General features: G+C 51.0%; 6 protein-coding genes across 6 annotated transcripts; 3 read left to right on the top strand and 3 right to left on the bottom strand.

Annotated features, from left to right (window-relative positions):
• Positions 1-1,333: 1,333 nt before the first annotated feature.
• On the bottom strand, positions 1,334-3,282 carry BO97DRAFT_412186 (translation initiation factor 4B; the record flags this gene model as incomplete). The annotated part of the gene is made up of 7 exons (XM_025696224.1): positions 1,334-2,382; positions 2,437-2,727; positions 2,792-2,881; positions 2,943-2,945; positions 3,010-3,054; positions 3,116-3,172; positions 3,279-3,282. 7 exons carry the CDS (start codon positions 3,280-3,282, stop codon positions 1,334-1,336), a joined length of 1,539 nt encoding a protein of 512 aa, XP_025554047.1.
• A 2,499-nt stretch (positions 3,283-5,781) lies between these two features.
• BO97DRAFT_403928 (uncharacterized protein) lies at positions 5,782-7,010 on the top strand. The gene is made up of 4 exons (XM_025694843.1): positions 5,782-5,908; positions 6,030-6,143; positions 6,207-6,323; positions 6,401-7,010. Exons 1-4 carry the CDS (start codon positions 5,845-5,847, stop codon positions 6,709-6,711), a joined length of 606 nt encoding a protein of 201 aa, XP_025554046.1. The 5' UTR covers positions 5,782-5,844; the 3' UTR covers positions 6,712-7,010.
• Positions 7,011-7,949: 939 nt separating this feature from the next.
• Positions 7,950-17,136, top strand: BO97DRAFT_259806 (FMP27 family protein). The gene is made up of 4 exons (XM_025690891.1): positions 7,950-12,661; positions 12,713-16,657; positions 16,713-16,813; positions 16,877-17,136. The coding sequence occupies exons 1-4, from the start codon at positions 8,072-8,074 to the stop codon at positions 16,932-16,934; spliced, it is 8,694 nt and encodes a 2,897-aa protein (XP_025554045.1). The 5' UTR covers positions 7,950-8,071; the 3' UTR covers positions 16,935-17,136.
• Positions 17,137-17,744: 608 nt separating this feature from the next.
• On the bottom strand, positions 17,745-19,599 carry BO97DRAFT_422243 (ribosomal N-lysine methyltransferase; the record flags this gene model as incomplete). The annotated part of the gene is made up of 6 exons (XM_025696782.1): positions 17,745-18,204; positions 18,332-18,443; positions 18,515-18,577; positions 18,644-18,701; positions 18,761-19,381; positions 19,459-19,599. The coding sequence occupies 6 exons, from the start codon at positions 19,597-19,599 to the stop codon at positions 17,745-17,747; spliced, it is 1,455 nt and encodes a 484-aa protein (XP_025554044.1).
• A 14-nt stretch (positions 19,600-19,613) lies between these two features.
• Positions 19,614-20,935, top strand: BO97DRAFT_259589 (N-terminal protein methyltransferase). Its single transcript, XM_025690890.1, has one exon. It carries the CDS (start codon positions 19,858-19,860, stop codon positions 20,590-20,592), a length of 735 nt encoding a protein of 244 aa, XP_025554043.1. The 5' UTR covers positions 19,614-19,857; the 3' UTR covers positions 20,593-20,935.
• A 61-nt stretch (positions 20,936-20,996) lies between these two features.
• On the bottom strand, positions 20,997-22,753 carry BO97DRAFT_468827 (uncharacterized protein; the record flags this gene model as incomplete). The annotated part of the gene is made up of 7 exons (XM_025699781.1): positions 20,997-21,631; positions 21,686-22,035; positions 22,096-22,121; positions 22,173-22,234; positions 22,287-22,405; positions 22,476-22,649; positions 22,750-22,753. The coding sequence occupies 7 exons, from the start codon at positions 22,751-22,753 to the stop codon at positions 21,368-21,370; spliced, it is 999 nt and encodes a 332-aa protein (XP_025554042.1). The 3' UTR covers positions 20,997-21,367.
• Between the last annotated feature and the right edge of the window lie 1,909 nt (positions 22,754-24,662).

Here is a 24,662-nt window from a genome sequence, read left to right as displayed (position 1 = left end):
TATCTCCACCGTCGCCGTCGCGCGGGGGGAAGTGAGAATATGATCGCGGTGGAGGAGGATTTAGCAACGAAGTTCAGAGCCCCAGTCGCACATCATGATCACGGTTTTCAGGGAGTTAAATAGCAAGCGACATCGGGGAAAGCCCAAATGGAGGGGTTGAGAAAAACAAAGCAAGAAAAGGTGGGCTGAGCTGACAAGTCGACTATACTAGTTAGTAGTAAGTATACTTAGGCTGGTGGGGGAAGGAATGATTTGCCCTTTTCTCCCTCTGCCTCTAAACTCAACTGGGTAAAATATCGCAGAACTGCATCGCCAGCGCATGACTTGTCTGTGTTGATTGGCATCGGCTGAGATCCGCAAAGTCTAAGTCTCGGTCTATTTCTTATCTCGGTCTCTTCTGCACCGCTTGTTGGTGGCTCTCAGCCGAGATAGTGTGCGTGCGCGGCTGCACGGCTTGATAAATTCCCAACCATAAAATATTACATGGCATGCATCGTACATACACCGTGGACTGTTACTGTATCGACTTAGATCATTCTATTATTGCACTAATCTCAAGCAAATGAAGTAAATCACATACGCCCTAATCCGAACGAACCCAGCAAAGACATACGTGGACTATCCACTCTTGAAGCAGGTAGGCCAGTAGGCAGTTATGTGGGTGACTGCATCAGCGGATGGTTGTGAGCCAGTTTTCGAGGAGGATTCCACCAATGTGCATGTCATGTATGGGCTCTCAACTGCTCGTCTCGTCAAATTAGAGGGCATGGCCTCATCAACAAAGCAGAAGGCAGGACTCCACACGCCGTCCCTAGACCCCGAACATGATACAGAAAGAGGAAGATCAGAGATTGTCGACAGTGAAAGAGCGATGTTGCAGAATGGATTAGGAGAGGAAGCCATGAGTTAGAAACAGTTAACGTATACATTTCTTCCTTCACATCAGCCGTCATGATCATTGGTGTATAACAGTTCATCCACGTACATGGGAATAACTAGCTCAGAGGAAAACCGAAGAAACTAGGAAAAGGGGAAAAGGAAACTTTTCGACATGCTTGACTGAGAACAATAACTAGACCTTGGTTGAAGACCTAGCCGGAACAGCAATCGGAAGAGCAAGGAAGGGAGAATGTCAAAGACGTGAAGACAACAGGTCATCAAAACAAATTAGCCACCGACATAACCAAAATCAATCCGGCTATTCGAAGAGAGCACAAGGAGGACAGTTAGGCTCAGTCCACTGCAAGGAACCGATGCCGCTTGCTGGGACGTTCTGGCTGTAATAGCGCGATATTTCGGTCAAGTGACGAACAGCTCGGGGGTATCGATGAATCTATGCGAACGTGCGGCCACCGCGGCGGTTGTTGCGCTGTCTCCCCGAGCTCACCGTGCTCCAGCCCTCCTCGTCAGCTGCCTGGGCCTCAGCCGGAGCGCTGCGCCAGCTACCGTTGGCCTTGCTAGCAGGCGCATCGGTGGCAGCCTCAGCGCCCTTAGCGGCCGATCCCTCTCCCTGATCCTGATCAGCCTTCTCGCCACTCTCTTCGTCACCGGCCTGCCGGAGGATATCGAAGCTCTTGCCACCCTGAGGGGTCTCAACAGTGTCTCTTCCGTTGGGATCAGCCGTAGACACCGGCTTGTCGGTCTTGGCCTGCTCCTTAGAGGCGCGCTGCTTCTCGCCCTTCTCGGCCTTGGCCTTCTCATCAGCCTCCTTCTTCTGGCGGATCGCAAGTTGGCGACGTTCCTCAACCTCCTTCTCACGAGCAGCGGTATCAATGGGACGAGCACCACCGAAGATGCTAGCCTTGGATTCGCCACCGGCAGCGGGGCTCGAAGCGGTCTCGGCCACGGTCCGTTTTTGAAGGTTCAACTTGGGACGGCTAGGAGCGGCGGGGGCGGCGGGCGCAGCAGCGGGTGAAGGGGGGTTGCTGGGCTCCTTAGGCTGATCGGGGCGCATTCTGGAGCGCCAAGAGTTATCAAGCTCGGCAGCGGTAGGGGTGCGTTCCTGGCGTTCCTGGAATTCGCGGCGAGGAGGACGAGAGCCGTCCTGAGAGCGTCCCTCATGGGGTCCCTCGTGGGAGCGTCCCTCACCCCAGGCGGGAGAGCTGCGTCTGAAACCGGGTCCTTCATTGCTGCGAGGACGACCTTCCCTCACGGGGGCGGGAGGAGAGAGAGGACCCTTGCGCTCCCAGTTGTTGAAATCGCGGAACTTGCCGTCGCTTTCGAAGTTGCTGCGACGGTTGCTACCGCCACGTTCACTGCCTGCATCAGACATGTTATCAAGGTTGCGTCCGAAGTTGGAGCGCTCAGGCACACGGCGCTGAGGGGCATCCGGAAGAGGTCCCTTGCGGGTCCAGTCGAATTCCTTGACATCGCGTTCCTTGGCTAAAGGGTGGTGTCAGCGTGTACATAACAAAGTCCCAGAGTGATAACACCTACGAGGCTCAGCGATGCTGACACGAATGGCTCTACCCTGGAGAGTAGCGCCAGAGAGGTCAAGAGCCTTCTTCAGGCCATCGACAGTCTCAAATTCGACGTATCCAAAACCCTTGGGGGCCTTGGTCAACTTATCCTCCACAACACGGACATTGGTCACACCGCATTCGGCGAAAAGGTCGGAGATGTCGGCAGAGGCGGCATCGAAGGACAAGTTGCCAACGTGGGCGGTATACGGAGGCTGAGTGGGGAGAGGGAGGGGCTCTCTCACGGCGTAACCACCGCGCTCGCGTTCTTTCATCAAACCATGTTAGACAGCGAAACTCCTCAACGTAGACCTGTAGCGAAGGTATCATACCACCAAATCCATTACCGAAGCCGGCAGAAGAGGAAAGGCCAGCAGGGCGACGGTCGCCTCCGAAGCCTCCGAAGCCGGACGAAGAAGGGGCTAAAAGATGATTAGATTGATGCTGACTTGATGGGGCTGGGGGCGCGCTGCAAACACGTACCGGCTAGAAATCATCAAAAGATTAGTGAAATGCGATGAGACTAACAATTAAGAAGATAAGTACTTACCAGGCAAAGGCATGTCGTCCATCTCGTCGGCCCAAGAGCCAAGGGCTGATATTATCAGTCATGTCCGTCCCCGCGGGGGAATGGGGTAGTGTCTTGAGAGACTTACACTCGTCGGCCAAGAAGTTGCCTAACGACATCTTCTGGGCTTTCTGCTTTCCGGGCGCTGAACAAAATAAAAAACAGCCATCAGTATCAAGAACTACCATAAGAGACAGAGAGGTATGGATTGCGACAGTGCGCAGAATCACAGGGAGGGGTTGCAAACGAACCCATGATTGCGGTTGTTCGAGATCGGGGAAACGCGCCAAGGGAAGTTCCTGTGCGCGCCTCTGGGTTAAGGGTGAGTGTTTAGATAAAGAGAAAGGCTTCCAAAGAGGAAGTCTTGCGAGAATGCGGAGGGTGACGTTCAAAGGACGTTGAGCGATGGGTGGGTTGGGATGCAGGAAGCTCCGCAGTTGGAAGAACAGAGGGGGAAAGTAGGTTTATCCGTGAGGATAATTTTTAGTGATGACACTAAAAAAGTCAGCCTCCAAAAAGTGTTGGTGCGGCTTTTGGGCCTGCCGGTGCTCGACCCAACCAAAGTCTTAGTCTAGCTTCCCGAGAGGGCTTTTTTCCCCTTCCAGTCTTTCCACCCTTTTGATTTCTCTGATCTCTCATCTGGAGTATTTTGCGGAGAGCAACTGAGACTCTCCACTTTGTTCATGGTTTTCGCTTTTCTATTCTTTTCTTCTCTTTATTTTGCCCAGAAATAAAATAAAATCCCGATACCTCTTTTCCAGGATTTGCATAGTTTGACCCCTGTTCAATCTGTCGTTTGTAGAGGTCTTTGTTTCCTCATCCCTCGGAACATCTCTTCTGTGCAGAGCCAGACACCTGCACCACTACTGCATGAACATTTCTATCACGCTATTTAGCTTTCATGAACAAGGAGAATTAGGTAAGATTTCTTCATTCTTGCCATTCTCCTCATAGTATGTTACAGCTGCTGGCCCCATCATTTTCTCAGCGGTTCGCGACGAAGCAAGGTTCCATGCCCGTTGTGAAACAAAGGGAAGTAAAAACCCCCGGATGACTTGCAGCCACTTGACAATACTGCATACTCTCGCCGCATCTATACAATTGGACAGAAGAGTGTGGACCATTGCACATTCGCCTTTTGATTGTGAAAGATGGGCTTGCTCAGGGGAAGGTCAGCCAAGTCGGTACGTGAATAGCAACGGGCAAGCAACACCATTGTTTAATTAGCAGACATGCCGCACATTGGCTCAAGACCAGCCCTGAAAGCTTGCTGAGACATCAAATTCACCCTGCGCAAGCCACCATCGAATCCGGAAGTAGAATGAAACGTAGATACGAGTGCTTTCCATGAAGCCCTTCCTGGACCGTTCACCAATCCTGCTACCAGGATAATATCAGCGCCTGTCTACCCGAGCTGCGCAGGTGATAATCAAGGCATTAAATAGTAGTGTCTCGAGTTTAGGCACAGACTGTTCTTGGATTGACTGACGCACAAGAATGGAGCGGTTGTGACTGTTTGGCTCCCGTCGACCGATTGCGGTTTGTACTTGCGACGTGTACGCAGAGGGAAACACCAGGTCTTGCCAGAGTACTGAACATACTGAGTTTCAAATGGTGTTCAATGTAAAGTCATCTCCCCGGCTAGGTCAATGATTGGGCGAATGTGTCGCAAAATCGTTGGCAAGAACAATGATGGCAGTTTGCGTGATACGCGAGTCGCTTCATCTAGACTGGGCAAACTAGCGCAGAGACGTGCCTATTATGCACTGGTGTTAGCATCCATGTTCGAGCACAGGTGGAAATTTCAAGGCCTAGCTCCAGTCCCACGAACGGCGGCCACGCATGATTTAAACAGGTCTCGAAGCGGGTTATATCACTCGGCTATGAAGTTTAAACTCACAATGCGACTTTGCGATTAGGCCAACAACTTGGGGCATTGCCACTGAGACCCAGACGGTGTGCCCGACTGCTGCCGTGAGCTCTGCGGTACTATCTCATAGTAACGAGGTCAAGTGTCGAGTAGAAAGCCAGGGCAAGTTGCAGGGACATGGCCAGAATTCGGCTGATGTGAGGGCTAACCAGAGCGTATAAGCTCATGCAGAACCGCAAGCATAAGTCAGATCATGACCAAAGCCACCAGAGACAGAAGGAAGAAGAGGTTGACCTCTCCTGTCCGACAGTCGGACCCGCTTGGATTGCGGGCAGATCGAGAGGGCCTCCGGTTGATCCCACAGACCCGCTGCGGTGACATCATCCTCCGCCCGCACACTCAATCGACGCTGACTTGCTCCGAAATGGAAGTATGTAGAAAGAGCATCTACTCGTACATCTACCCTCTCAGAGGAGAGAAAAAGAATAGTTAAGATATTCGCAATAGCTAAGTTGCCGACTTGAGAGATCCTGAGATGTATGACCTTTCCTCGAATCAATATAGACCAGTCAGTGCATATGAAATGTTCCCTGATTGTATTGCGTTGCTTGCCTTTTATTGTTATGATCTTTAGGGATGGGCAGTATAATTTTGAGTCCCATAACCCTCACTGCTAGGATGCACACGAGCGAATGGAACTGGCTCGATATCGAATCATTATATGTCGATGAGTAACTAACGGTAAGTTACGGTTGAATGCATCGTTTAGTTAGTTTATGCACATCGAAGTATGACAAATAGAGATATGCTGATAGAAGGTCACGTGAGCTCATGTCTCTTTCCAGGCGTCGAACCAATTACTCTGTGGAATCGTCAGCCTTATTGTGTAATTGATCCTCATACAAAGTAGTTTTGAGGCCACGACTACAAAGTCGACAGCGCGCAAGATGAGCGAGCAGAACAAAGGCAATTCATTGTTTCCCCCCGTCGTCAAGGCGGGTGCCTTGAGCGGTTAGTCTTCAACCCGGCGAAGCCTCTACGGTTGTACATTTTTCGCATCATCTCAAGACCCATGTCCTGGGACAGCATATCATGAATCTGGTCTAGACAGCTCACTGACATGTCACAACAGGCTCCCTTGGCCTTGTATATGGAGGTGTTGCAGGTGTCATCCGATCTCCTAATCCGGTCATCCATTCTCTCTCTTGCGGTGTCCAGTGGGCTGCAACTGGGAGTGGCTTCTGGTGTAAGTGCTCCCTCTTGGCTTCGTGTCGCCTTGGGAATGAGTAATTCTGATTCCTCCTGGCAGTCTTGAGAGAGAACATCTTAAAATATCAGTTTGAAAACAATGCAGATTCTAAGCAACGCGCTTATGTCAGCGCTCTGTCCGGGGGTATCGCTGGAGGCACTGTCACCAGATTGCTCGGTATGTCGATGAATTCATATTGTGATTGCCTTGAATGCTCGACAACATTGTGTGCAGATACTGATTCCCGGCGTCAGGGGGTCGGCTAATTCCAGGGGTGGTGTTTTTCTCGGCACTAGGCTATTTGGGCCAAAGCACTTATAACGCGATCGACGCATGGCAACTAGAAAAGGCGAACACTCCATCGAAGCCGATCCTTCAACGGATCGCCGACTCGAAATGGATCCCGCTCAAGTCTCTGTCGGATGACGATTATAGGGGAATACTGCGCGAGAAGCTCCTGAGCATTGAGGCCGAGATCGCAATTTTGGATGAAAAGATTGAAGCCCTTGAGAAGCTCAAGTCTCAAGGGCCGGAACTGCCCTCGTCTGACAGTGCCACCAGATGACCAGAAAGTTGAACGCATCCTCTAACACGAATGACCTCACTTTCTTCGACTGTTCGTGGGGTTAACAGTCATCGGCTTGACCTCTGAAGCAAATAAGAGGACCAGCTTCATCGCAGTACTTGGCCCCAGCCATGCAGGGTGCCGCGACGATCATTCGGCGATTCTGCATCAGCCGTGATTGTCCCATCAGAGGCCAGTTATCCCAAGGCCAGACTTCAAACACGGAACCTGAACGCATCATCTGCGTCGCTCTACTGCTTACAAATGGGGAGTCAACCCCATCATGTATAATACAGCGCTATTGTATCTTTGTATATATCGCTCAAGGCCAGGAATTCATCCTTAGAATTATGAGTTGTTTGAAAGACGTAGCTCGGTCATGGCTCGATTCCGAGATCTTGTGCGATCTCGTCGAGGCCATGGGACTCCGATTCACGGCAAAACGGAATAACTGTGCATTCTAGAGCTTATCCTACCAGGGACTAGAGCTCTATAAGGCACAAGGGGTACAGCATTGGTGTACTGTCATGGTTGTACTGTACCTCCATGCAAGCAAGAGGCCAGATGGCACGAGTGGCTGCAACAGGGGTTGTGGTTAAAGTGCATGACATTTCACTTAACATGCAACTGGGGAGATAGAATTGTATGACAATTCCAATCAATCTGTACCATGTTTCAAGTAGTTCTGTCTGGAACAACCACAAATTGGCCCTGAGAATTACCCAAGACGGTAAGATGAGCTTCATTATGATCTGACGAACCACCCCTAAGAGACGGGCAAACCCACTTATTAAATACCAGCCGGGCGGTCCGGCCACTGGGCAAAGTGGATGGCTTTCCGCTTCCAGTTCTGCCCGCGCCGGGTTCGACCTTTCCCGCCGCTGACAGCTGGTTGTATTATCCTTGTTCTTGTTCCTTACAGTTGCTTGCTGGATGCTGCCCTCCTAAGCATCATCCACATCCCTCTTCTCTCACCTTCCCCCCTCAACCCACCAACACCACACTTTCATATAGTTGGTGAAGATCTCATTGAACAAAGAAGAAGCATGACTGACTTACGACTGCTCCCTCTTTGTCGCAACAATTCTCCGGCTGGTCGGCACGTCTCGTATTAACGGAGACCTGTCCTTCGCCGGTCCCGCAGGCCGAAACCCCCTCGAACACAGGAGGATCGCGGGCTCGATTCAGGGCTGTCGGTCCTGATCAGATCACTCACCCATCGGGGCCTTTGACGGCCTCTCAATATCTATTACTTCTCCTACGGATACAGTTCTCGAACGACTTCCAGCACCTCCATGATTTCTTGGCTGACGACTGCCCGTCCTGTGCAACCGGTCAGTCCCGCTGGTCGCGAACTACGATGACGCTCTTCAGCCCGACCACGATTCTCGTGGGATTCCTCCTCCTATACCTCCTATCCTTCCTCATCTTCGCCATCGTCCGGATTGCGACCGGAGTCTCGATTCAACGAATAGGATATTTTTCCCTCCGTCGAATAACCTACGTACCGAAAGATGGCGTGCAGATCGAACTCCGTGGCCTCGGGCTATCCTTACATCCACCGTCCTTCGCGCAACCAACATGGCTTAGTCTCAAATTAACCGACCTCAAGCTGACGCTGGATCCGTCAGTCTTGGACAAGGGTCGCAAACCAGGAAACAGTCCGGACGCCTTGGAGCAGCAGAGCCCTTCGGAAGACGATGAATCGCGTAAAGAAAACACGGAAAAGGATGGGCGCCCCCCGAAGCAACGGAGCAAGACCTGGAAGAGCTTGACACGCATGAAGGAGCAGGTGAAGCAATTACATCGGAAAATTCATTGGCTGAAGTTGGTGGATGTCGTGGCCGTCAATACTACCGTAAGCGTGGTCGAAGCGGGCCAGATCCAAGTGGGATCGTTGTCCTTGGGTGTGGATACTAGGCGCAAAATGGTTGACCGAGGGAAATTGTTTCGTCTTGGGAAGACCGACGCCAGTGAGCAAAAGCCGGCTGAATGGATCATGAATGTTCAGAATGTGCTACTTGCCATTGAGGGAGGCGAATCAACCGAAGTGCTGGACAATGTTCGGATGAACATACATGGTGTCCTCCACAAAGATCTTGAGGGGCTCAGGGACGCATCGATAGCTCTCAAGGTGGGCAGGATGCATATCCCGTATGACGACCTCATGACATTCATGCAGCGCGTCAAGAAACTCAAGCAATCGCCGATGGGACCTCTGGACAACAATACCGATGATGAGGTGTCGTTCGCCGACTTTGTTGAAGAACTCGACCAACCGGGGAGCAGAGACGACTCGATTGTGCAGACAGTCGCGGATTCGAAGGAGTTTGCCGGATCTATACTACGTGGAATACAAGGGATCCAGGTGGCGCTGAGCTTTTTTCGGCTGTCTCGAGCTTTCCAACCATCGTCCGAGAAACAAAACCCCGTGTTCCTCAATATCGTGTCTCATGAGATAGGCATTGATTTACACAAAATGGACCAGCAGAGCCCTGCTCACCGGATGTATTTCCAGCGCAACGATGTCGCGCATCAGGCCCTTCTTGCGGCTATCTCTCTCTCTGTCAGCTTGGACGACGGTTCAGGTGAAAGCGATAACATTCTTTATATCCCGATGGCCACCACGACGATAAAGACTACGCTCCCCTCCAAGACCATCAGCTCGTTTGATGACTATAACCCTGAGGAGCGCAATACCAACATTCTATTCGCCAATCTGGTGGTCACCTCGCCTTCCCTCGATCTTGAGCCGGGACAGGTATCGAGACTTCTGGGATTATCGCAATCCCGGAGGCCACCACCTAGGGGCAAGAAGCGAGATAACCATCGCCTGATATCGCGACTACTTCCCAAGGCTAGTATCAAAGTATCCATCCACGAGCCCGTGGTTAGATTTGTTCTGCCGATATCCAAACCACCTCATGCTTCCGACGACGACTACAATCTTCTCATATCCTCAATATCTGCTATCTCGCTTGACATCGAGTCTTCGCACTCTTCAGAGGGTGGGGTGCATTACTCATTGTCTTCCATCTATCGGGTGGCCTCACACAAATTATACTATCAGACCCCCTCTGGTATAAAACATAACCTTCTCACGACTGAATCGTTGGAGTTCAAGATCTTATTGAGTGCTTCTCCCGAAGTACGCGTGATCGCATCGGGTAGCTTGAATACCGCTTCTGCACATATGGTCAATGATGAAGTAAACCGAGGGATTCAGGAGGTCATTGAGCAGTTCCGAGCTCACACCAAGCATAAGAGAAAGGTCTCTATGGCTATCGAAGAGCGGAAGCCTAGTGTTCTGAGGCGCGTTCCCCCGTGGCTGCTTCGGTTCCAGTTCGAGGCGACTGGTCTCAGCTTGGAAATCGCCGGTGTCGATGCCAGTGTCTCGTCATTATCCCGTGGCGTCTCTTTGCAGCTTCAATCGTGGACTGCAGATTATAAAGCGCAGAAGTCTGAACCGATTGCTGTCAGCTTTTCGAGACGACGTACGCCGAGCCATTCCACAATAGGTGATGAGTCGTCTTTCAGGTTCCCTACGTCGCCACCTAGACAGAAACTAGGTGTTGCTGCCGATGGTCGTCGACTTGCCATTCATGTCCGCGGCTTTGAGGGATTCGTCATAGAATCGGAGGATTTCCTAGAGGCCGAGCCTTTCTTCTCGCTTCCACGATTTGAGGTCGCTTTGAGCACCATGAGTGACCGTCTTGGACCGATCTTCAATATCAATTCTGTCTTCAAGGGAGTTTACCTTCAGTACTCGCTCTATCGGTATTACTGTCTTGGAGTTGCCGTTTCTGTGCTCAAAAACGCGTTCATGCGGAGATCTTCTGAAAATTCAGATCAGGAAGCATATCAAGGTCTAAATGATTTCTCCAGTCCTCCATCGCCACGGACTTCCTCAAGAGGCGAGCTTGTCACCGTCGACGTGAGAGCAACGGTCATCCAAGTCAAGTCTTTTCTTCCTGCCGATCCCCCGATGTTGTTACAGATTTACGGGCTAACAGGAGGGTCCCATCGCCTTTCTACTCCCTTTGTCCGAGCTCATTTGGTGCGCTTACATGCCGAAGCGCCCAAACTCAGAGGGATTTGGGCAAGAATCATAAGCATGAACAATGTTAGACTTGACCTGCGCAAGATGAAACTGAAGCAAGGCACCAGTATGGTTGAGCAGAAATCGATTGATGTTTGGGCAGACTTTATCCGACTTGGAGTTCCACATCATATGGTAATGCATCGCATCTTTGATAACCTCATCAATACGTCAAAGGCACTCAAACAGCTTCATCAAAGGTTCAAGGGTCACTCGGCCGAATTTGGATCTGCGAGGGATCCGGAAGATCCTAAGGAAGTGCCCAGAATCTCCTTACGCAGCAAAGCTTTACTCTTCGAGATGGAAGACGATGCTTTCGAGTGGAAGTTAGGGTGCATCTACCGTGCCGGTTTACTCGAACAGCGTCAACGCCTGGCTCGGGAAGAGGCATTCGAACTCAAACTCGAGAAAATCAAGGAGACAGACCAGCGACGCACCTCATCTAGACTTCGTACAAGGTCAAGCCACCGGACTCTTCGCAGTGAACGCCAAAGTGAGGAGAGAAGGCGAAGTAAAAGTGCTGACGCCAAGCCGCGGAAGAGCTCGAACGATGACAAACGCGGAAGAGAACGAAAGTTCCGTTATGATACTGAAGGTGCTGCCTGTCTGTCGTGCGAATCTAAGATCTCTGCGGAGAACGCGTGGTACCGGCTTCAAGAGCATAATGCCCGGTCTTGGAAATCAAAGATCGACTCCGCCCTACGGTTTCAAGGTACATCCATAAGGGAGGTGAGGAACCTCTTCTCCGGTGCTGATGAGCCGCCCGAAGATGTGCAAGAATCAGAGACTGTCCTGTCGATACCAAATCGGCCTGCTCTTCTGTCAGCTTTGATAAGTGATATCAATCTTGTGATAGATAAGCCGTTCTTCCCTCTCGAAGACTATCCCAAATTCCTGCATAGCATCGGAAAGGGTATGCCCATGTCCACGAAGTATGCTTTGCTTGTTCCCATGAGTATACAACTGGACATGGGGGAAGCCCGGGTCAATCTTAGGGATTATCCCCTGGACCTCTTACATATACCGGCCCTTCGGCCCGGACAATCTCCAAGAATGTCAAGCTGGTCGCTGCGGACAAATTTTGTGATTGCTGAGGAATACCGCGATCACAAATCTGCGAGACAGGTCAAGCTGGAATTGGTCCCTTCCACCGAGCTTTCAGACGGGTCGATAAGCCCACCTTTCGCTATTGAGGTCTGGCGGTCTGTTTCCCCTGTGAAGACGTACTCGGATCCCACATTTGTGATCAATACCAGCCTTCCCACAAGCATCTCCTGGGGCATGTCCTATCAGCCTGTCATGCAGGACATGATGAAAATTATTGAAGGGTTCACAAAGACCGAAATAGATCCTTCCGACCGAGTTGGCTTCTGGGACAAGATACGACTTAGTTTCCATTCCCGAATCAAGGTGGTATGGAAGGAGGATGGGGACGTTCATCTCCGTCTCAAAGGATCGCGCGATCCCTATGTTATCACTGGGTTCGGCGGCGGATTCGTCATGTGTTGGCGCAAGGATGTCAAATGGGAAATTCATACCAGCGATGATCCGATGGAGTTTATGAGCGTCACGAGTGGAGAATACGTACTAGCGATTCCTGACTACAGCCACGAGGCACGGTACATGGCTGAGGCTACAGCTCAAGACCTGGAAACGTGTTCATCCTCCAGTGACTTGAAGAATGCAGCTCACTTCAAGAAGGTTGTTATGAAGCTGTCAGGTGACGTACGCCTGGTAGCGGGATTAGTATTTGAGCGGAACGTCAACGAGAACGAACGATCTTCCCAATTTAGGCCTCATTATGATGTTGTCCTTCAAAATCCCCTACTGATCGACCCAGCGCATAAAGAGGTAAGCTATGCGTGAAGATTGTCTTAGGCATTCAAGCTAACCTGTCCTCAGAATTATGACGCCTACCGCGGCTTCCGCAGTAACCACATTCACCTGTCAATTTCTGTTATTGCGCCAGTAAGCCGAAACTGGTCCGTCGACTCTGTCCAGCCGTCCGCGAGCTACAACACCGTACATTTGAGTCCTCGCTTCTTCACTCATTTCTTCAATTGGTGGTCTCTTTTCTCGGGCGTTATGTCACTTCCAGTACGGCAGGGACCGCTTTGGCCAGGTATCACGAAGACAAGCAAGAAATTCAATCGTCATTTGGCGACTGTGAAGTATAAGTTGTTACTTGCCCCGTTGTTTGTGGCTCACATCTACAAGCACAAGGATCGGGAGGACTACGCGGAAGATGTCGTGACAGCTACAGGCATCAAAGTTCGACTGGACAGTCTGAAGCTCGATGTCCATCAAAGACGGGAGCAAGTCAAAACTCAAGCCAAGGGTCGCCTAAAGCAAACCAAGGCGAGCGCAATGCGGATCAACCAGGCACAATTAGATCTGCAGGCAGCAGACTTCCGTGCTGTCTCGGCCAGCATAGAAGGCACGAATTTCGATGACATTGAGAAGAACAGGGATGACATCTTATCCTCCTTTCAGCAGCCCGTGGCTTCTGTGGATCTGTCTCGGTTCACCATCCCCGATCAGAACTTGGACTGGATTGACATGGATGATTTTGTGGAATTGGACTGGATACTGCCTCAAGAGTCGAACCCTCGAACTCAAATATTGCCTCTGGCATTTACACCACGTTTCACTTACTTCCGTCAGACAGACCACGGTCAAATAGTTCCCGATGAAACCGGGTATAGTTCATTTGGTGACGAGCCGACCCATATATGCGTTATGTCTGAGAACAACGAACCTCGTCGAGTACAGATGGAGCTCATCCGGGATCGATTGGTCTCGGTCGAGGCCCAAATGCGCGACTGCAACCGGACTATTGGCGAGCAGGAACTTCGTATCGCGAAGGAGGTGGACCACGATCCTGACTTAAAAAGGAAACACGCCGACTATCTGAGACAAGCAGAAACCTTGGCAAGGAGACGAGCTTTTCTCACTGCTGGCTTACAAAGAATCGAAAGACAGATAGCCCGGGAGGAGAAAAGCCCAGTCGATAAAAGCCCGGAGGCATTCGCCAATGACAGCGCTTCTAAGATGGGGGCTGACTCAGATTCGGCGAGTGACGCTCGAGATGCTGACATGGATGGACTTTACAATGGGCCTGATGATGAATTGGCAAGTGATTTCAACAATCGGTTCATCATACATAACGTTCAGCTCAAGTGGAATAATTCCTTGAGGAACATTATGCTTCGCTACATCCACCAAGTGAGCCAGCGCCGGGGTTTCGTGTACTACATGTCTCGACGCGCAGTCAAATTCATTCTAGACATTGTTGAGGAACAAAACAGAAATAAGCAGAAACATTCAAAACTGTTCCGCACTGCATCGAGGCGCCCCTCGGATGCCCGAGGCCTTGTTGATAGTGAGGATGATGACAGTGTTGAGGATCGCATTGAGCAGTTGCTAAATGATGCGAAGCGTTTCGTGAGCGCGGAGGAGCAAGAAAATCAAGAACAGAGAAAGCCAAGCACTCCTGCATCAGATGGTTCTAGTGAAAACATCGCGCCGGAATTCACCCCCCAAAACAGTTATCACTTGCGGCTCATTGCCCCTCAGATTCAACTTCAGAGCGAGAAGAATCAGAAGTCCGTGCTGTTAGTTGCTGCGAAAGGCATGCAACTGCAGGTGGTATCGATCATGGACAAGGAGCGAGTGTCTGATGATGTCAGCGGCCTTGTACAGCGTCGCTTCTCACTTTGCATGGATGGAGCCCAGTTCTTTGTGGCAACGCAGAAGAACCTGATGAATCACCTTCAGTTCTATGCAGGCAACAAATATGGCAATTCCCCGGGCTCCGCGTGGCCACCTTGGTTGACTCTTGAAGCGGTGTTTGACTTTGAGTTAAACCCATTTGGTTTCTCGAGAATTATTCAAAAGACGTCGGCAAGTCTACGATATGACAAGTACAACAACCTTCGTTTGAAGTACAATGAAGAAGTGGCAAAGGGCCAGCCAGGCCAGCATATCAACGTTGAAGATCAGGAGCCGAGGATGGACCACATCAGTGTTGACTTTCCTCACTTCAGAGCTATCTGTGATTCGGCCGAGTATTACTCCATGTATATCATTGTTCTGGACCTCTTGCTTTACAGCGAACCGTTGGAAAAGGTTCGCAATGAGCGTCTTGAGAGAATCATGCTCACTTCTGATTTCAGCGACTTGAGAGGAGCTCCGGAGATGGTGTTCAAGCTCCAGGCACGCATCCGACAACTAGAGGAGATCAAAGAACATTTCCAGATTCATGCCAAATACCTGGACAAGCAGGGCTGGGAGGACCGCTTGGTCCTCGAGAAAGACCTTACACAATGCGAGGACGAGCTGTTCTTTTTGATGAAAGCAATTACGAGCTCCCAAAGAAAGATTGATCCCACCATGTCGAAAGCCAATGGCGTTCTCCGCTGGAACATCTCGGCTAGTGAGGTTGTTTGGCATTTGATGAAGGACCAATGCGAACCACTAGTCGAGTTCCAATTGAGAAATGCTGCATACGACCGCACCGACAACAGCGACGGATCGAATCACAATGAAGTTGCGGTTGAACGACTGTATGGCCTCAACCTCCTTCCAGATGCTATCTATCCACAAATAATCGTCCCTTACCTTGACCAAGCCCGCAACCTCAATGGTCCTGATGATTATATGATCAAGGTCAAATGGCACATGCTAGAGGCGGTTGCTGGTATCCCAGTAGTGGACGACTTCGAGGTTTCTCTCTTCCCTCTCAAAGTTCAACTCGAGCAAGTGCTTGGCCAGAAGGTGTTCGAGTACATGTTTCCTAACGTTGGTTCTACTGCTTTTGAGAATGGTGGGTTTTCACCCTTCATGATCAAGAATATGAAACCTATCGATGGATCGTCCGACTCAGAGGAAGAAGAACGCCCAAAGACATCTCCTGGACACGATCAGAGTGACATGTCAACCGACGATTTGTCCCTGAAAGGCTCTGGAGCCATTGAACTAAGGCTTCAGCCCACACTTTCCCTGGCGGAGGAAGGCAGGCCCAGGTCGCAACATCGTCATCTCATGGGTCTTGCCTTGACTCCTATCCACAAAGACAAAGACCCGAATCTTCTGATGCGCCCGTCGACGAGCGGTGCGTTGAGCAAGAAGAGATCGGTCGACAGCTTGCGGATGCTGTCAAGACAGCCCACTGAGAAATCGTTGGCCAATACCACAGGAACGAATTCTACTGGTGACGAAAAACAAAAGAAATTCGCTCTTGGAAGGCTACCTAACAAAGGCAAGTCCAAGGAGGCTCCTGATGACCTAGCTCAGATGATGTCACGTGCATCGAACTATATGACATTGGCTCATGTCAAGGTGCACGACGTGGTGCTCTGCCTGAGTTATAAAGGCAAAGGAGACCACAACCTGGAGGATCTCCACGACTTCGTCTTCCGTTTGCCGGTTCTCGAGTATCAGAACAAGACATGGTCAAACCTGGACCTGGCGTTGCGGCTGAAGAAGGATGTGATCAAAGCTCTCATCTCGCATGCACCTGCGATCCTTGGAAACAAGTTCTCCCACCACCGACCTTCCAAGCAACAACAACAGCAGCAGAAGCGGTATCGCGAGCTTGTAAGCTCATCCCAACTTCTACACAACTCTGACAGTGTGGCGCAATCAACGTCTGAGAAAGCCAGTAGCCTGGCCAGTGTCGACTCAAACAGCGAATATTCGGAGTCACAGCGCTCTGGGCACTCCGGGACGTTGCCACTTGCACGATCGAACTCACTCGGGTCTAGCATGCTCAGCATCAACGAACCTCCCGGGGTAATGTCTGACTCTCGATCGGCGAGCGAGGTTGATGTGGATGCTCGTTGGGAGGTAAGTTCCTTACAGAATGACTGCGCATTGATATTCTTGTTAACTTGTGATGTAGCAATCCCGCCGCCTTGTAAATCCCCCAAGCCGGCCAATGACTTCGGGTCAAGCAATTCCTCGATCTCAAACCACGAAGCTCTGGGAAGGACCGGAAGAAAGGTAAGCATGGTTGAGCTTTATGAAATTCTTCCTTGAATAGAACTAATTTTGGAGTAGCTCTAGCCACAAGACGACATCGATCCGCAACTTCGGCCGCAAATTGATGCCCTCTCGGAAATAGCCTCCTCTTTCACCCCGGCGAAAGGCAATCCTCCAGACATCGCACCCCTCCCAAAATCCCTTGTTTTATAGTCCTCTTGTTCCTCTTCACGGGAACCCTCTCTTATTGCACATTCCTCACCTTGCATTTGCCATATGATAACCCCAATGCAGTGGGTCGTACATAGGCGTCAGCACTACGATATGCTGTTTCCGCCATGGAGTCCGTGGATATTATCAGGCGTTTGTCTCTGGCTCCTTGATACTTTGATTCAACATTCTTGATTCCCTCCCGGCGCGCAGACTTATAGCTCTAATCTCTTTTCTTCGATCGCTCTGTTCCGTCACTGTTACTGTTTTTTATTCGACTGGGTTCAGTCCCTAGACGCTGATTGGCGTATGTATATCCTTTGCATGGAAGGGTTTTTACGGCCGTCTAAAGGAGTTGCATTGCTGGATCGTGCGCGATCCGTGCGCATTGAACATACGGTGTGTTGTTATTGTTTTGTGGGTATATAGATAGGATAGACGGTGCAATAAAAGGTATCTGAATTATCATACTTACCAGTATAGTTGCCGATGGTATGTTAGACATGGTGGCTTTTATGGGATACGTTGACCAGCTAGTCCTGTTGATATGCTCTAATACGATGGTTCAGAAAGTGAGTACTACATCCATATTATGCTTGTATAGCTATAACTAAGAGCACTTCAGAGTCGAACCATGAGGGAATGCTATCCGTTATCTATGCCTATTCCACCATCCCAACATCCAGTGAACCGGTCATTCAGACCTCAAATCAAAAACCTCACCGACAAGCTATCTTCCTACCTACAATCCCTCCAACGCCCCCTCACACAACCCCCGCACCTGTCTCCACCGCTCCACCAACATCTCAAGTCTCCCGCGCTCCCACGCCGCGGACCCCATCCTCCCCTTCTCCTTCTTATCCCCATCAGAGGACGACGACGCCCCGCCACCATCTTTCCTCGCCTCACCACCATTACTCACGACACCTCCAACGGGATTATGACACTCACTATCATCAACTAAAATCCTCTCGATCCGAGCAATCACCATCTCACTCTCCCAGTGATACACCTCGATCCAGCCCCTTTTAACCTCCGCGGACTTCTCGGCCGAGAACCCCCGCTGCGAGCGGCCCGAGAGCCAGAGTTTCCAGTCCCGGCGGGTCATGGTTTTTAGGGCTGCTGCTGCTTCGAGGGGTGTGGGGGTCGAGGTTGATATTTTGGGGGAGGAGGTGGGTTGGGGAAGGGTGAGTTCGAAGTTTCTGGGTACTTGTTAGTTCTGTTGTATGATTTCATATTGGGTGTAAGGAAGGCAGGGGAGGGGGATGCGCGGGGATAAGGTACGGTAGGTAGGTCGAGCTGAGGGAGGTGGAGGGAGGTGTATGTTACCCGAAGAGATCCTGGGCCGCTAGGTCTTTCTTCTGCTCGAGGGTCAGGTCTTGGAAGATTATGTCGTCTAGGTAGATGCTGTCACTTGGGTTCGTGGGGAGGAAGAAGCCGTCTATCTTTTTGTTAGCATGGTATGGGTTGGTGGATGTGATGGTGCTGCTGCTGCTAGTGGTCGATGCTTACATTCCACGAAGAGGAAGTCGTTCGAGTGCGAGCCGTAGCTCATGTAGATTTCTTCGCCTTGTTCTGTGATTCGTCTCCGTTAGATGGTTGGTCCCAAGCAAGTCGTCGGGTAGTTGATGGGCCACATACCGTATTGGCGGGTTGCTTTGAAGAGGTAGTTCTGGCCGGTCCAGATCACTTCGCAGGCCTTTTCCCCACCGGGTCAGTCTGCTGGTTGAGAGTGGGTGGTCGAGGAGAAGAGCTTACCGCGTCGTCGACATGGTTGAAGTAATCTGCAAAAGGGACCATGGCGATAGCGTCGTTCCAATCCTCTGGTTCGTCTTTTCCCGGCGAGACATAGTAGAAGCTCCGCGAGTTAATGATGAACCAGTAATATGCGAATGTGTCCCAGTCTGTCTCTGGGTACACTTTGAGGGCATGAGCCCATGCGGTTCTCAGGCGTCTCTCCTGCTGGGTTAGGAGGTTCTGGTATCGCGTCTCGTAGTCTACGCCTACTGGTTCCTTCTCGAAGGTGTTCCAGAGCCCGGAGATTGATGGGGGAAGAAGATATGGTGCTGAAGGTGACCCACTGCTGCTGTTGCTGTTGCTGCTCTGGTTGTCGTTTGCTGTGCTCTCAAATGCGGAATTGGACCGTCGGAGATGCTCCGGCCAGAGCACCGGCATGGTATCCTCAAACTCGCGGTACTCGGGCCATACCTTGCGCCAAGGATCTAACTCCTCGAGCAAGGAGGTGTCTCCGTGTGCGAGAAATGCAGCTAGGATGCAGTGGATGGATGTGCCTGATGGAAATTGCGCCACGAATGCTGATGGGATGGAGTCGATGGTTAGCATTGCTGATACGGGCACATTTAACATGATCTCGTTTTCCTTCGATAGTTAGCATAACTGCAGGCCCGGGAGCTATGAGGCTTTCATCCTGGGACAATAGTCCTCAGAAAACATACTTCTATTGTCCGAGTCGCTTTCATGCCCAGGCGACGGCCGGGGAATCGCGCCGGAGCGATCCCGTTGATGCTCACACCTTGGGCCTGCGCCCATTGCATAAAAGCAGCATGTTCTGCACCAGGAGACTCGTCCGTTGCCATCTTCAGCTGTCTTCAAGACACGATCTCCGCTGTGTTGATGGCTAGAACCCAAACAGGCATTTGCGTGGACGCTGTAGTTCTTCACGGCGCGATTAGGTAAGCGGATATATTGGTTAGCTGCCTGAGGCAGAAGCTCCTCCACCTCCGAACAGAATCAATATCCGCGAACGCAGAAAGCTCGGGTGCGCGCGACACCTCAACAGCATTGAACTGCGCCACGCAATTCCCTTAGACTCACAACAATATAACCCCCTCAAAATGTCCGACCCAGCATCCGACACCAACCCCGCTCACCCCGTAACAGCCCCAGACGCCAAAATCAACCATGCGGCCTCCCTCGAATACTGGAACAGCGTTCCGGCCAACGCGCACGTCATGCTAGGCATGCTGGGCCAATACCCGTGGTACACGCGGATCGACCTGCGCGGCTCGAAAACCTTCCTAAACAAAATCCGACGGCTGATCCCCGGCTGCCCCCTGGAGGGTAAGCTCCCGCTGGGCGCCGACTGCGGCGCGGGCGTCGGCCGCGTCACCGAGGGCCTCCTCCGACACGTCTGCACGACCGTTGACGCCGTCGAACCCGTCGCCAAATTCACCCAAGTCCTCCGGGACTCGGCTTTTGCTGCCGACGCCGTCGGCGACATCTACACGCTCGGCCTTGAGGACTGGTACCCGCACAAGCGCTACGATCTCATCTGGACCCAGTTCTGCGTCGGCCATTTGACTGATAGGCAGCTGGTGGATTACTTCGTGCGGTGTCGTCGGGCTCTCACTGATACCGGGGTCATTGTTGTCAAGGAGAATCAGTCAACGGACCCCCGTGGTGAGGATATGTACGACGAAGAGGATAGTAGTGTTACGCGCACGGATGAGAAGTTTCGGGTCTTGTTTAAAGAGGCTGGCTTGACTGTGTTGGCGTCCGAGCTGCAGTTGGGGTTCCCGAAGAATTTCCGCCTGTTGCCCGTTCGGTTTTATGCTCTGAGGCCGGTTTGATTCATGGCTGGCTGTCGCTGGATGCAAGAGATGTGAGGTGGGTTTGATAACTTGATAACTGAGTATGAGAGGGCCTCTCGGCTTGGGGAGGCGGGCCAATGCTGTGATGCTGGAAAGGCCCATGGCGGATGAGCTACACACAGGGCCCTTCAAGTACAGCCGGTCCGGTTCTAGTGGCTAGTATCTCTCGCGGGAGCATGCTATAGCCTCGCGTGTGTCTCCCGCCGTGGCGCTTGCGTCGACCGCAGCTGCAAATCGAGCGGTGCATGGATGTATACTCGGGCACATCTCAGCAGTAACGCGAGTTACGTCTTCGCCGGCCGCGTACATGTCCCTTGGGGGAAGATAATGGCGTGACGGCTAGAAGGGAGGATCGAGTACGAACTGAAGAACGCTATGGCCATCTGCTGCTGGTCGGCAAAGTTCACAACCTTAATATTATATATCATTATTTACAGAGAATGCTCAAACCGAGAATAAATCTAAGTATCCTAACACAGGGTGCAACTGCAAGCAAGTCGCTTCGAAGTAAAGGCCCGGGTATCTATATGTACAGGTAAAATCGGCACAGCCGTCGTAAGTCTCATCATAAACATTTTCGTAACCTTCAAGGTGGGGTCTGTTGCTCGATTCGAGTTGATATGGGGTATGTTCTGAAGAACCTGAATTCTGACTCATCCTGCGTATGACCAGGAATGTCGAAACGATTCGTATAATCAAGCGATGTTTTTGCGTCGGAACTAATCGAGGAGTACATCAACCCTGTTTGAGATACTCAGGAATGGGCGGATGGGGTGGATGGCGCAGATTGTTTTTCTTGTTTTTCCCGACCCCAAGGAAAGAAGTTCGGCAACCGATCATGAACGCTCTCGAGTCGCGTACGAGCAGAGGGCGCATTCGGGTCGTCGGTGAACGCTACGCCACCCTCGCCGTGATTCATACCCCACGATTGTCTTTCGCGTCGAAGGTCGCTCTGGACCCAGGGTATGGTTATCAAAGTCCAGACACCAGCCCACGCGAAAGGAAGTGTCCATCCCAGCTTTAACAAGTTGTTAGTACCAGAGAGATATCACCTATGAAGAGACCGACTTACAGTATAGGCGACCGACTCCTCGACAGTGAATATGATCGCGGTGATTGCAGCAGCGCAGACCACGGATCCTCCAGCCCAGAAACAATTCATCTGAAACAACATTCGACGAAAGTATGGGCTGGCAAGGTATCGTGTACGGAGCGCATATCGATAGATCTGTCCGCCTCCTCCATCCACCGCAACGACATCTTCAATGAGCACGTATAGGGCCGTAGGCATTGTCGAGCCTTTGGGTGTGGAGGAGATACGGAAGGGTGCTTTGACGCCGCATGCGCGTAGAATATCGAGAGCGAGGTAGACTCCGCCAAAGTAGAACATAACGGTTGGGAGGACCATGGCGACGAGACGTACTATCAATTCAAGCAATGTTAGCGGTGAATCAGAGCTATTTCAAATTCAGCCCAGCTTACCGTATGGCTCTTTAGGTACCGTTCCTCTAAGGAAAGGTCAGCTAAGTTCTCATGTTCAAGTCGACGATGACACTTACACAATCAATTCCACTGCGAGGATCAGCCAAACAATGGTAAAGTTGATATGGAAGAAGTCCAACTACATAAAAGTTAACATGTTGCGTGTAGTAGGTAAGGGAAAAGTATCGTACCCATCCTTTCGGTGCATTTAGTGGGCGAGCCCGCGAATCCTTGCGGAAGAGGTTGTATAGCCGATAGAAGTACTCGAAAACAGAGATACCTCCCAAAGAAGCAGTCACAATACTGAAGACTAAACAATGTATGTAATTAGTAAAAAGTAGGACATATTCATGCGGGTATAGAGCGAGATCACAACATACCCACGTTGTGTGAGAGGTCGGTGGCATACCACAGCGTCCAGTATAGGACGAGCGGCTGAGCCATTGTATCAATGATGAAAAGAATCCAGAAGAAAGCGATGGCCTTCTTTCGCGTGCGTAAAGAGTAAGGGAGCTGCGGAGGCTCCGAGGGCGTCGTCGCCCCGGCGTTTGCTTCTGTGTCCATTAGGAGTGGCGAATGTCGCACGCAGTCCGCTCAATCTGTCAGTCAGTTATGGATGTTAGATCGATAAAGTGGTTTCGGAGACGATGCAACGCATGGCGTGATGGGAGGAGAGCAAGAAAGTGATCCGTAGTAAAGCAGAGCAGGTATCCCCAGAATTGACTGGAATGGGAGTAGAATGACTATATGGCGATAGAAAGGAGGCAGTGCTCAAAAGACCGGAAACGACGGCATGCCATCAGAGCAGTGGAAGGGGATTTTGTTTTCCTCTCAGAAATCGGCGAACCGAATCAGTTGGTTTTGGCTGGCCGCGATGCCTGACGTAACCCGGAATCGGCCGGTGATGTCATGCGCCCCTTCCGGATTCCCACCATTCATAAATCTCCTTTACATCGAATCAACATTGCCTGCGTCTACAAGTACTGAAGAAGCACTCCAGCTGCAGACTTGGCTGATGTTATATGAGCCACTATTGTCTTACTCTATTTATTGTATGCTTTTGTCTTGGACAGTGCGAAGGTCCATGTTTAATTCACATTACATGGGCAGGGCATCAACTTCCATCCATCCTATCTGCTCGTCTCTTGGACCGACCCGCCCGCCCAAGAAGATGGGATTACGAGAATTTGCCTCCCACGGTTACCGCTGGATATAGTCCGTTCTGCTATGGCTTTCTTTTCGTCGAAAGGTTTTGTGTGCCGCCACGTTCGAGCCACGGGATTAGGTATGTCTTCGATCATTGCCAGCTCCACTTGGACCCTGGCCGGACCGGATGATCAGCAACTGATCGTCGGGATGCATGAAGTCATGCACAAACATTGATAACGGGCTGAATAATTATGCAACAGCTGTTGTGACAGCAATATCGTTCACATGTAGTACTAAGTAAAGGCGAGTAATCAATTATACCCACTATATAGATAGCTAAGGTGTCCCGAGACCTGTCTCAAGTTGCTTGTTCTAAAGTAGCAAAAGCCTCTGCATTGGTACATAATACGTTGAGGTGACAATCGTGGCTACTACATCAGTAGCATAAATCGACAAACACATCAATGTTGACCAGCGTAAAGCAGCACTGCAGAAGCATCGCACTGCAATGGATGGCTGGTACCAGATTGATAATTTGGCACATGCTCCTCGTTCTTACCCCACCTTATGCTTCCAAATTGTCGGTGCCTCTTACATCAAAGGACCATCTCATCTCTTCCCCTCCTATCCAGCACTGTATCTGCATTTTTCCAACTGTCATTTGTCAAGAAATCAACTCAGCTTTTCTATCGTCCACATCCACTGTACCTTACAAGCCAGAACAAACCCAAAATGGACACAAGATTAGCTTTCGACCCACAAATTCTTTAGTCCAGGCCCCACTTCTAGCTCCAGCAAGGATCAGGTAGCTAAACTTCTAGAACTCCAGTTTATAGATGTTGGACGCGGAATGTCGAGCGACGAAGGATACGACACACCAACTCCTCCCTCTACAAGCCCTGATTCAGCTGGGCTTCCCTCCTTCGCAAGCATCGATCCACTGAAGATCCCAACATGTCCATGGCAAGGAGGGACATACATTATCCGAGGCTGGCGGTCCAAACTTGTCATTGCATTGAGCGATGGTGTTTTGGGCCTCTATCCCCACACGAACAGGCCATGTGAAGACACGGTTAATCACAGCCTCGGGCCATATTGGAAATGCCTGGAAATGTCTGGAGAATGAGGACATGTGGCTTTGGGTTCGAAAACACAGTCTCAGCTGCCTACATCGGGCACAATAACGACAAAAAGTCGAACTGGCGCTTCGTGGCCAAGGAGATGTCTCACGGCGCAAGACAATCTGCCTGTGCTCGACAACATCCCGATGGCGGACATGTGCTCCTGGTTAAGCACTGGAATCAATTTCTACCGATGAAAGTCGGAGGAAAGGAAAAGACAGAGTTGGTAGTGGACAATGAGCGGAAGGAAGGCACGGCATGGGAATTCATCCGAGTCGACTCTCTCTGAGTTGACTC

Source organism: Aspergillus homomorphus, assembly GCF_003184865.1.
Source record: "Aspergillus homomorphus CBS 101889 unplaced genomic scaffold BO97scaffold_7, whole genome shotgun sequence".
NCBI classification, from domain to species: Eukaryota; Fungi; Ascomycota; class Eurotiomycetes; order Eurotiales; family Aspergillaceae; genus Aspergillus; species Aspergillus homomorphus.
The sequence above is the reverse complement of the archived record's forward strand: the minus strand, read 5'-3'. Positions and strand labels throughout refer to the sequence as shown.

Coding starts and splice junctions, on each gene's coding strand:
- BO97DRAFT_403928 (XM_025694843.1), top strand. CDS start 5,845: ATGAGCGAGCAGAACAAAGGCAATTCATTGTTTCCCCCCGTCGTCAAG. Junction 5,909..6,029: donor CAAGGCGGGTGCCTTGAGCG/GTTAGTCTTCAA, acceptor ATGTCACAACAG/GCTCCCTTGGCCTTGTATAT. Junction 6,144..6,206: donor AACTGGGAGTGGCTTCTGGT/GTAAGTGCTCCC, acceptor TCCTCCTGGCAG/TCTTGAGAGAGAACATCTTA.
- BO97DRAFT_259806 (XM_025690891.1), top strand. CDS start 8,072: ATGACGCTCTTCAGCCCGACCACGATTCTCGTGGGATTCCTCCTCCTA. Junction 16,658..16,712: donor ATGTGGATGCTCGTTGGGAG/GTAAGTTCCTTA, acceptor CTTGTGATGTAG/CAATCCCGCCGCCTTGTAAA. Junction 16,814..16,876: donor TGGGAAGGACCGGAAGAAAG/GTAAGCATGGTT, acceptor GAGTAGCTCTAG/CCACAAGACGACATCGATCC.
- BO97DRAFT_259589 (XM_025690890.1), top strand. CDS start 19,858: ATGTCCGACCCAGCATCCGACACCAACCCCGCTCACCCCGTAACAGCC.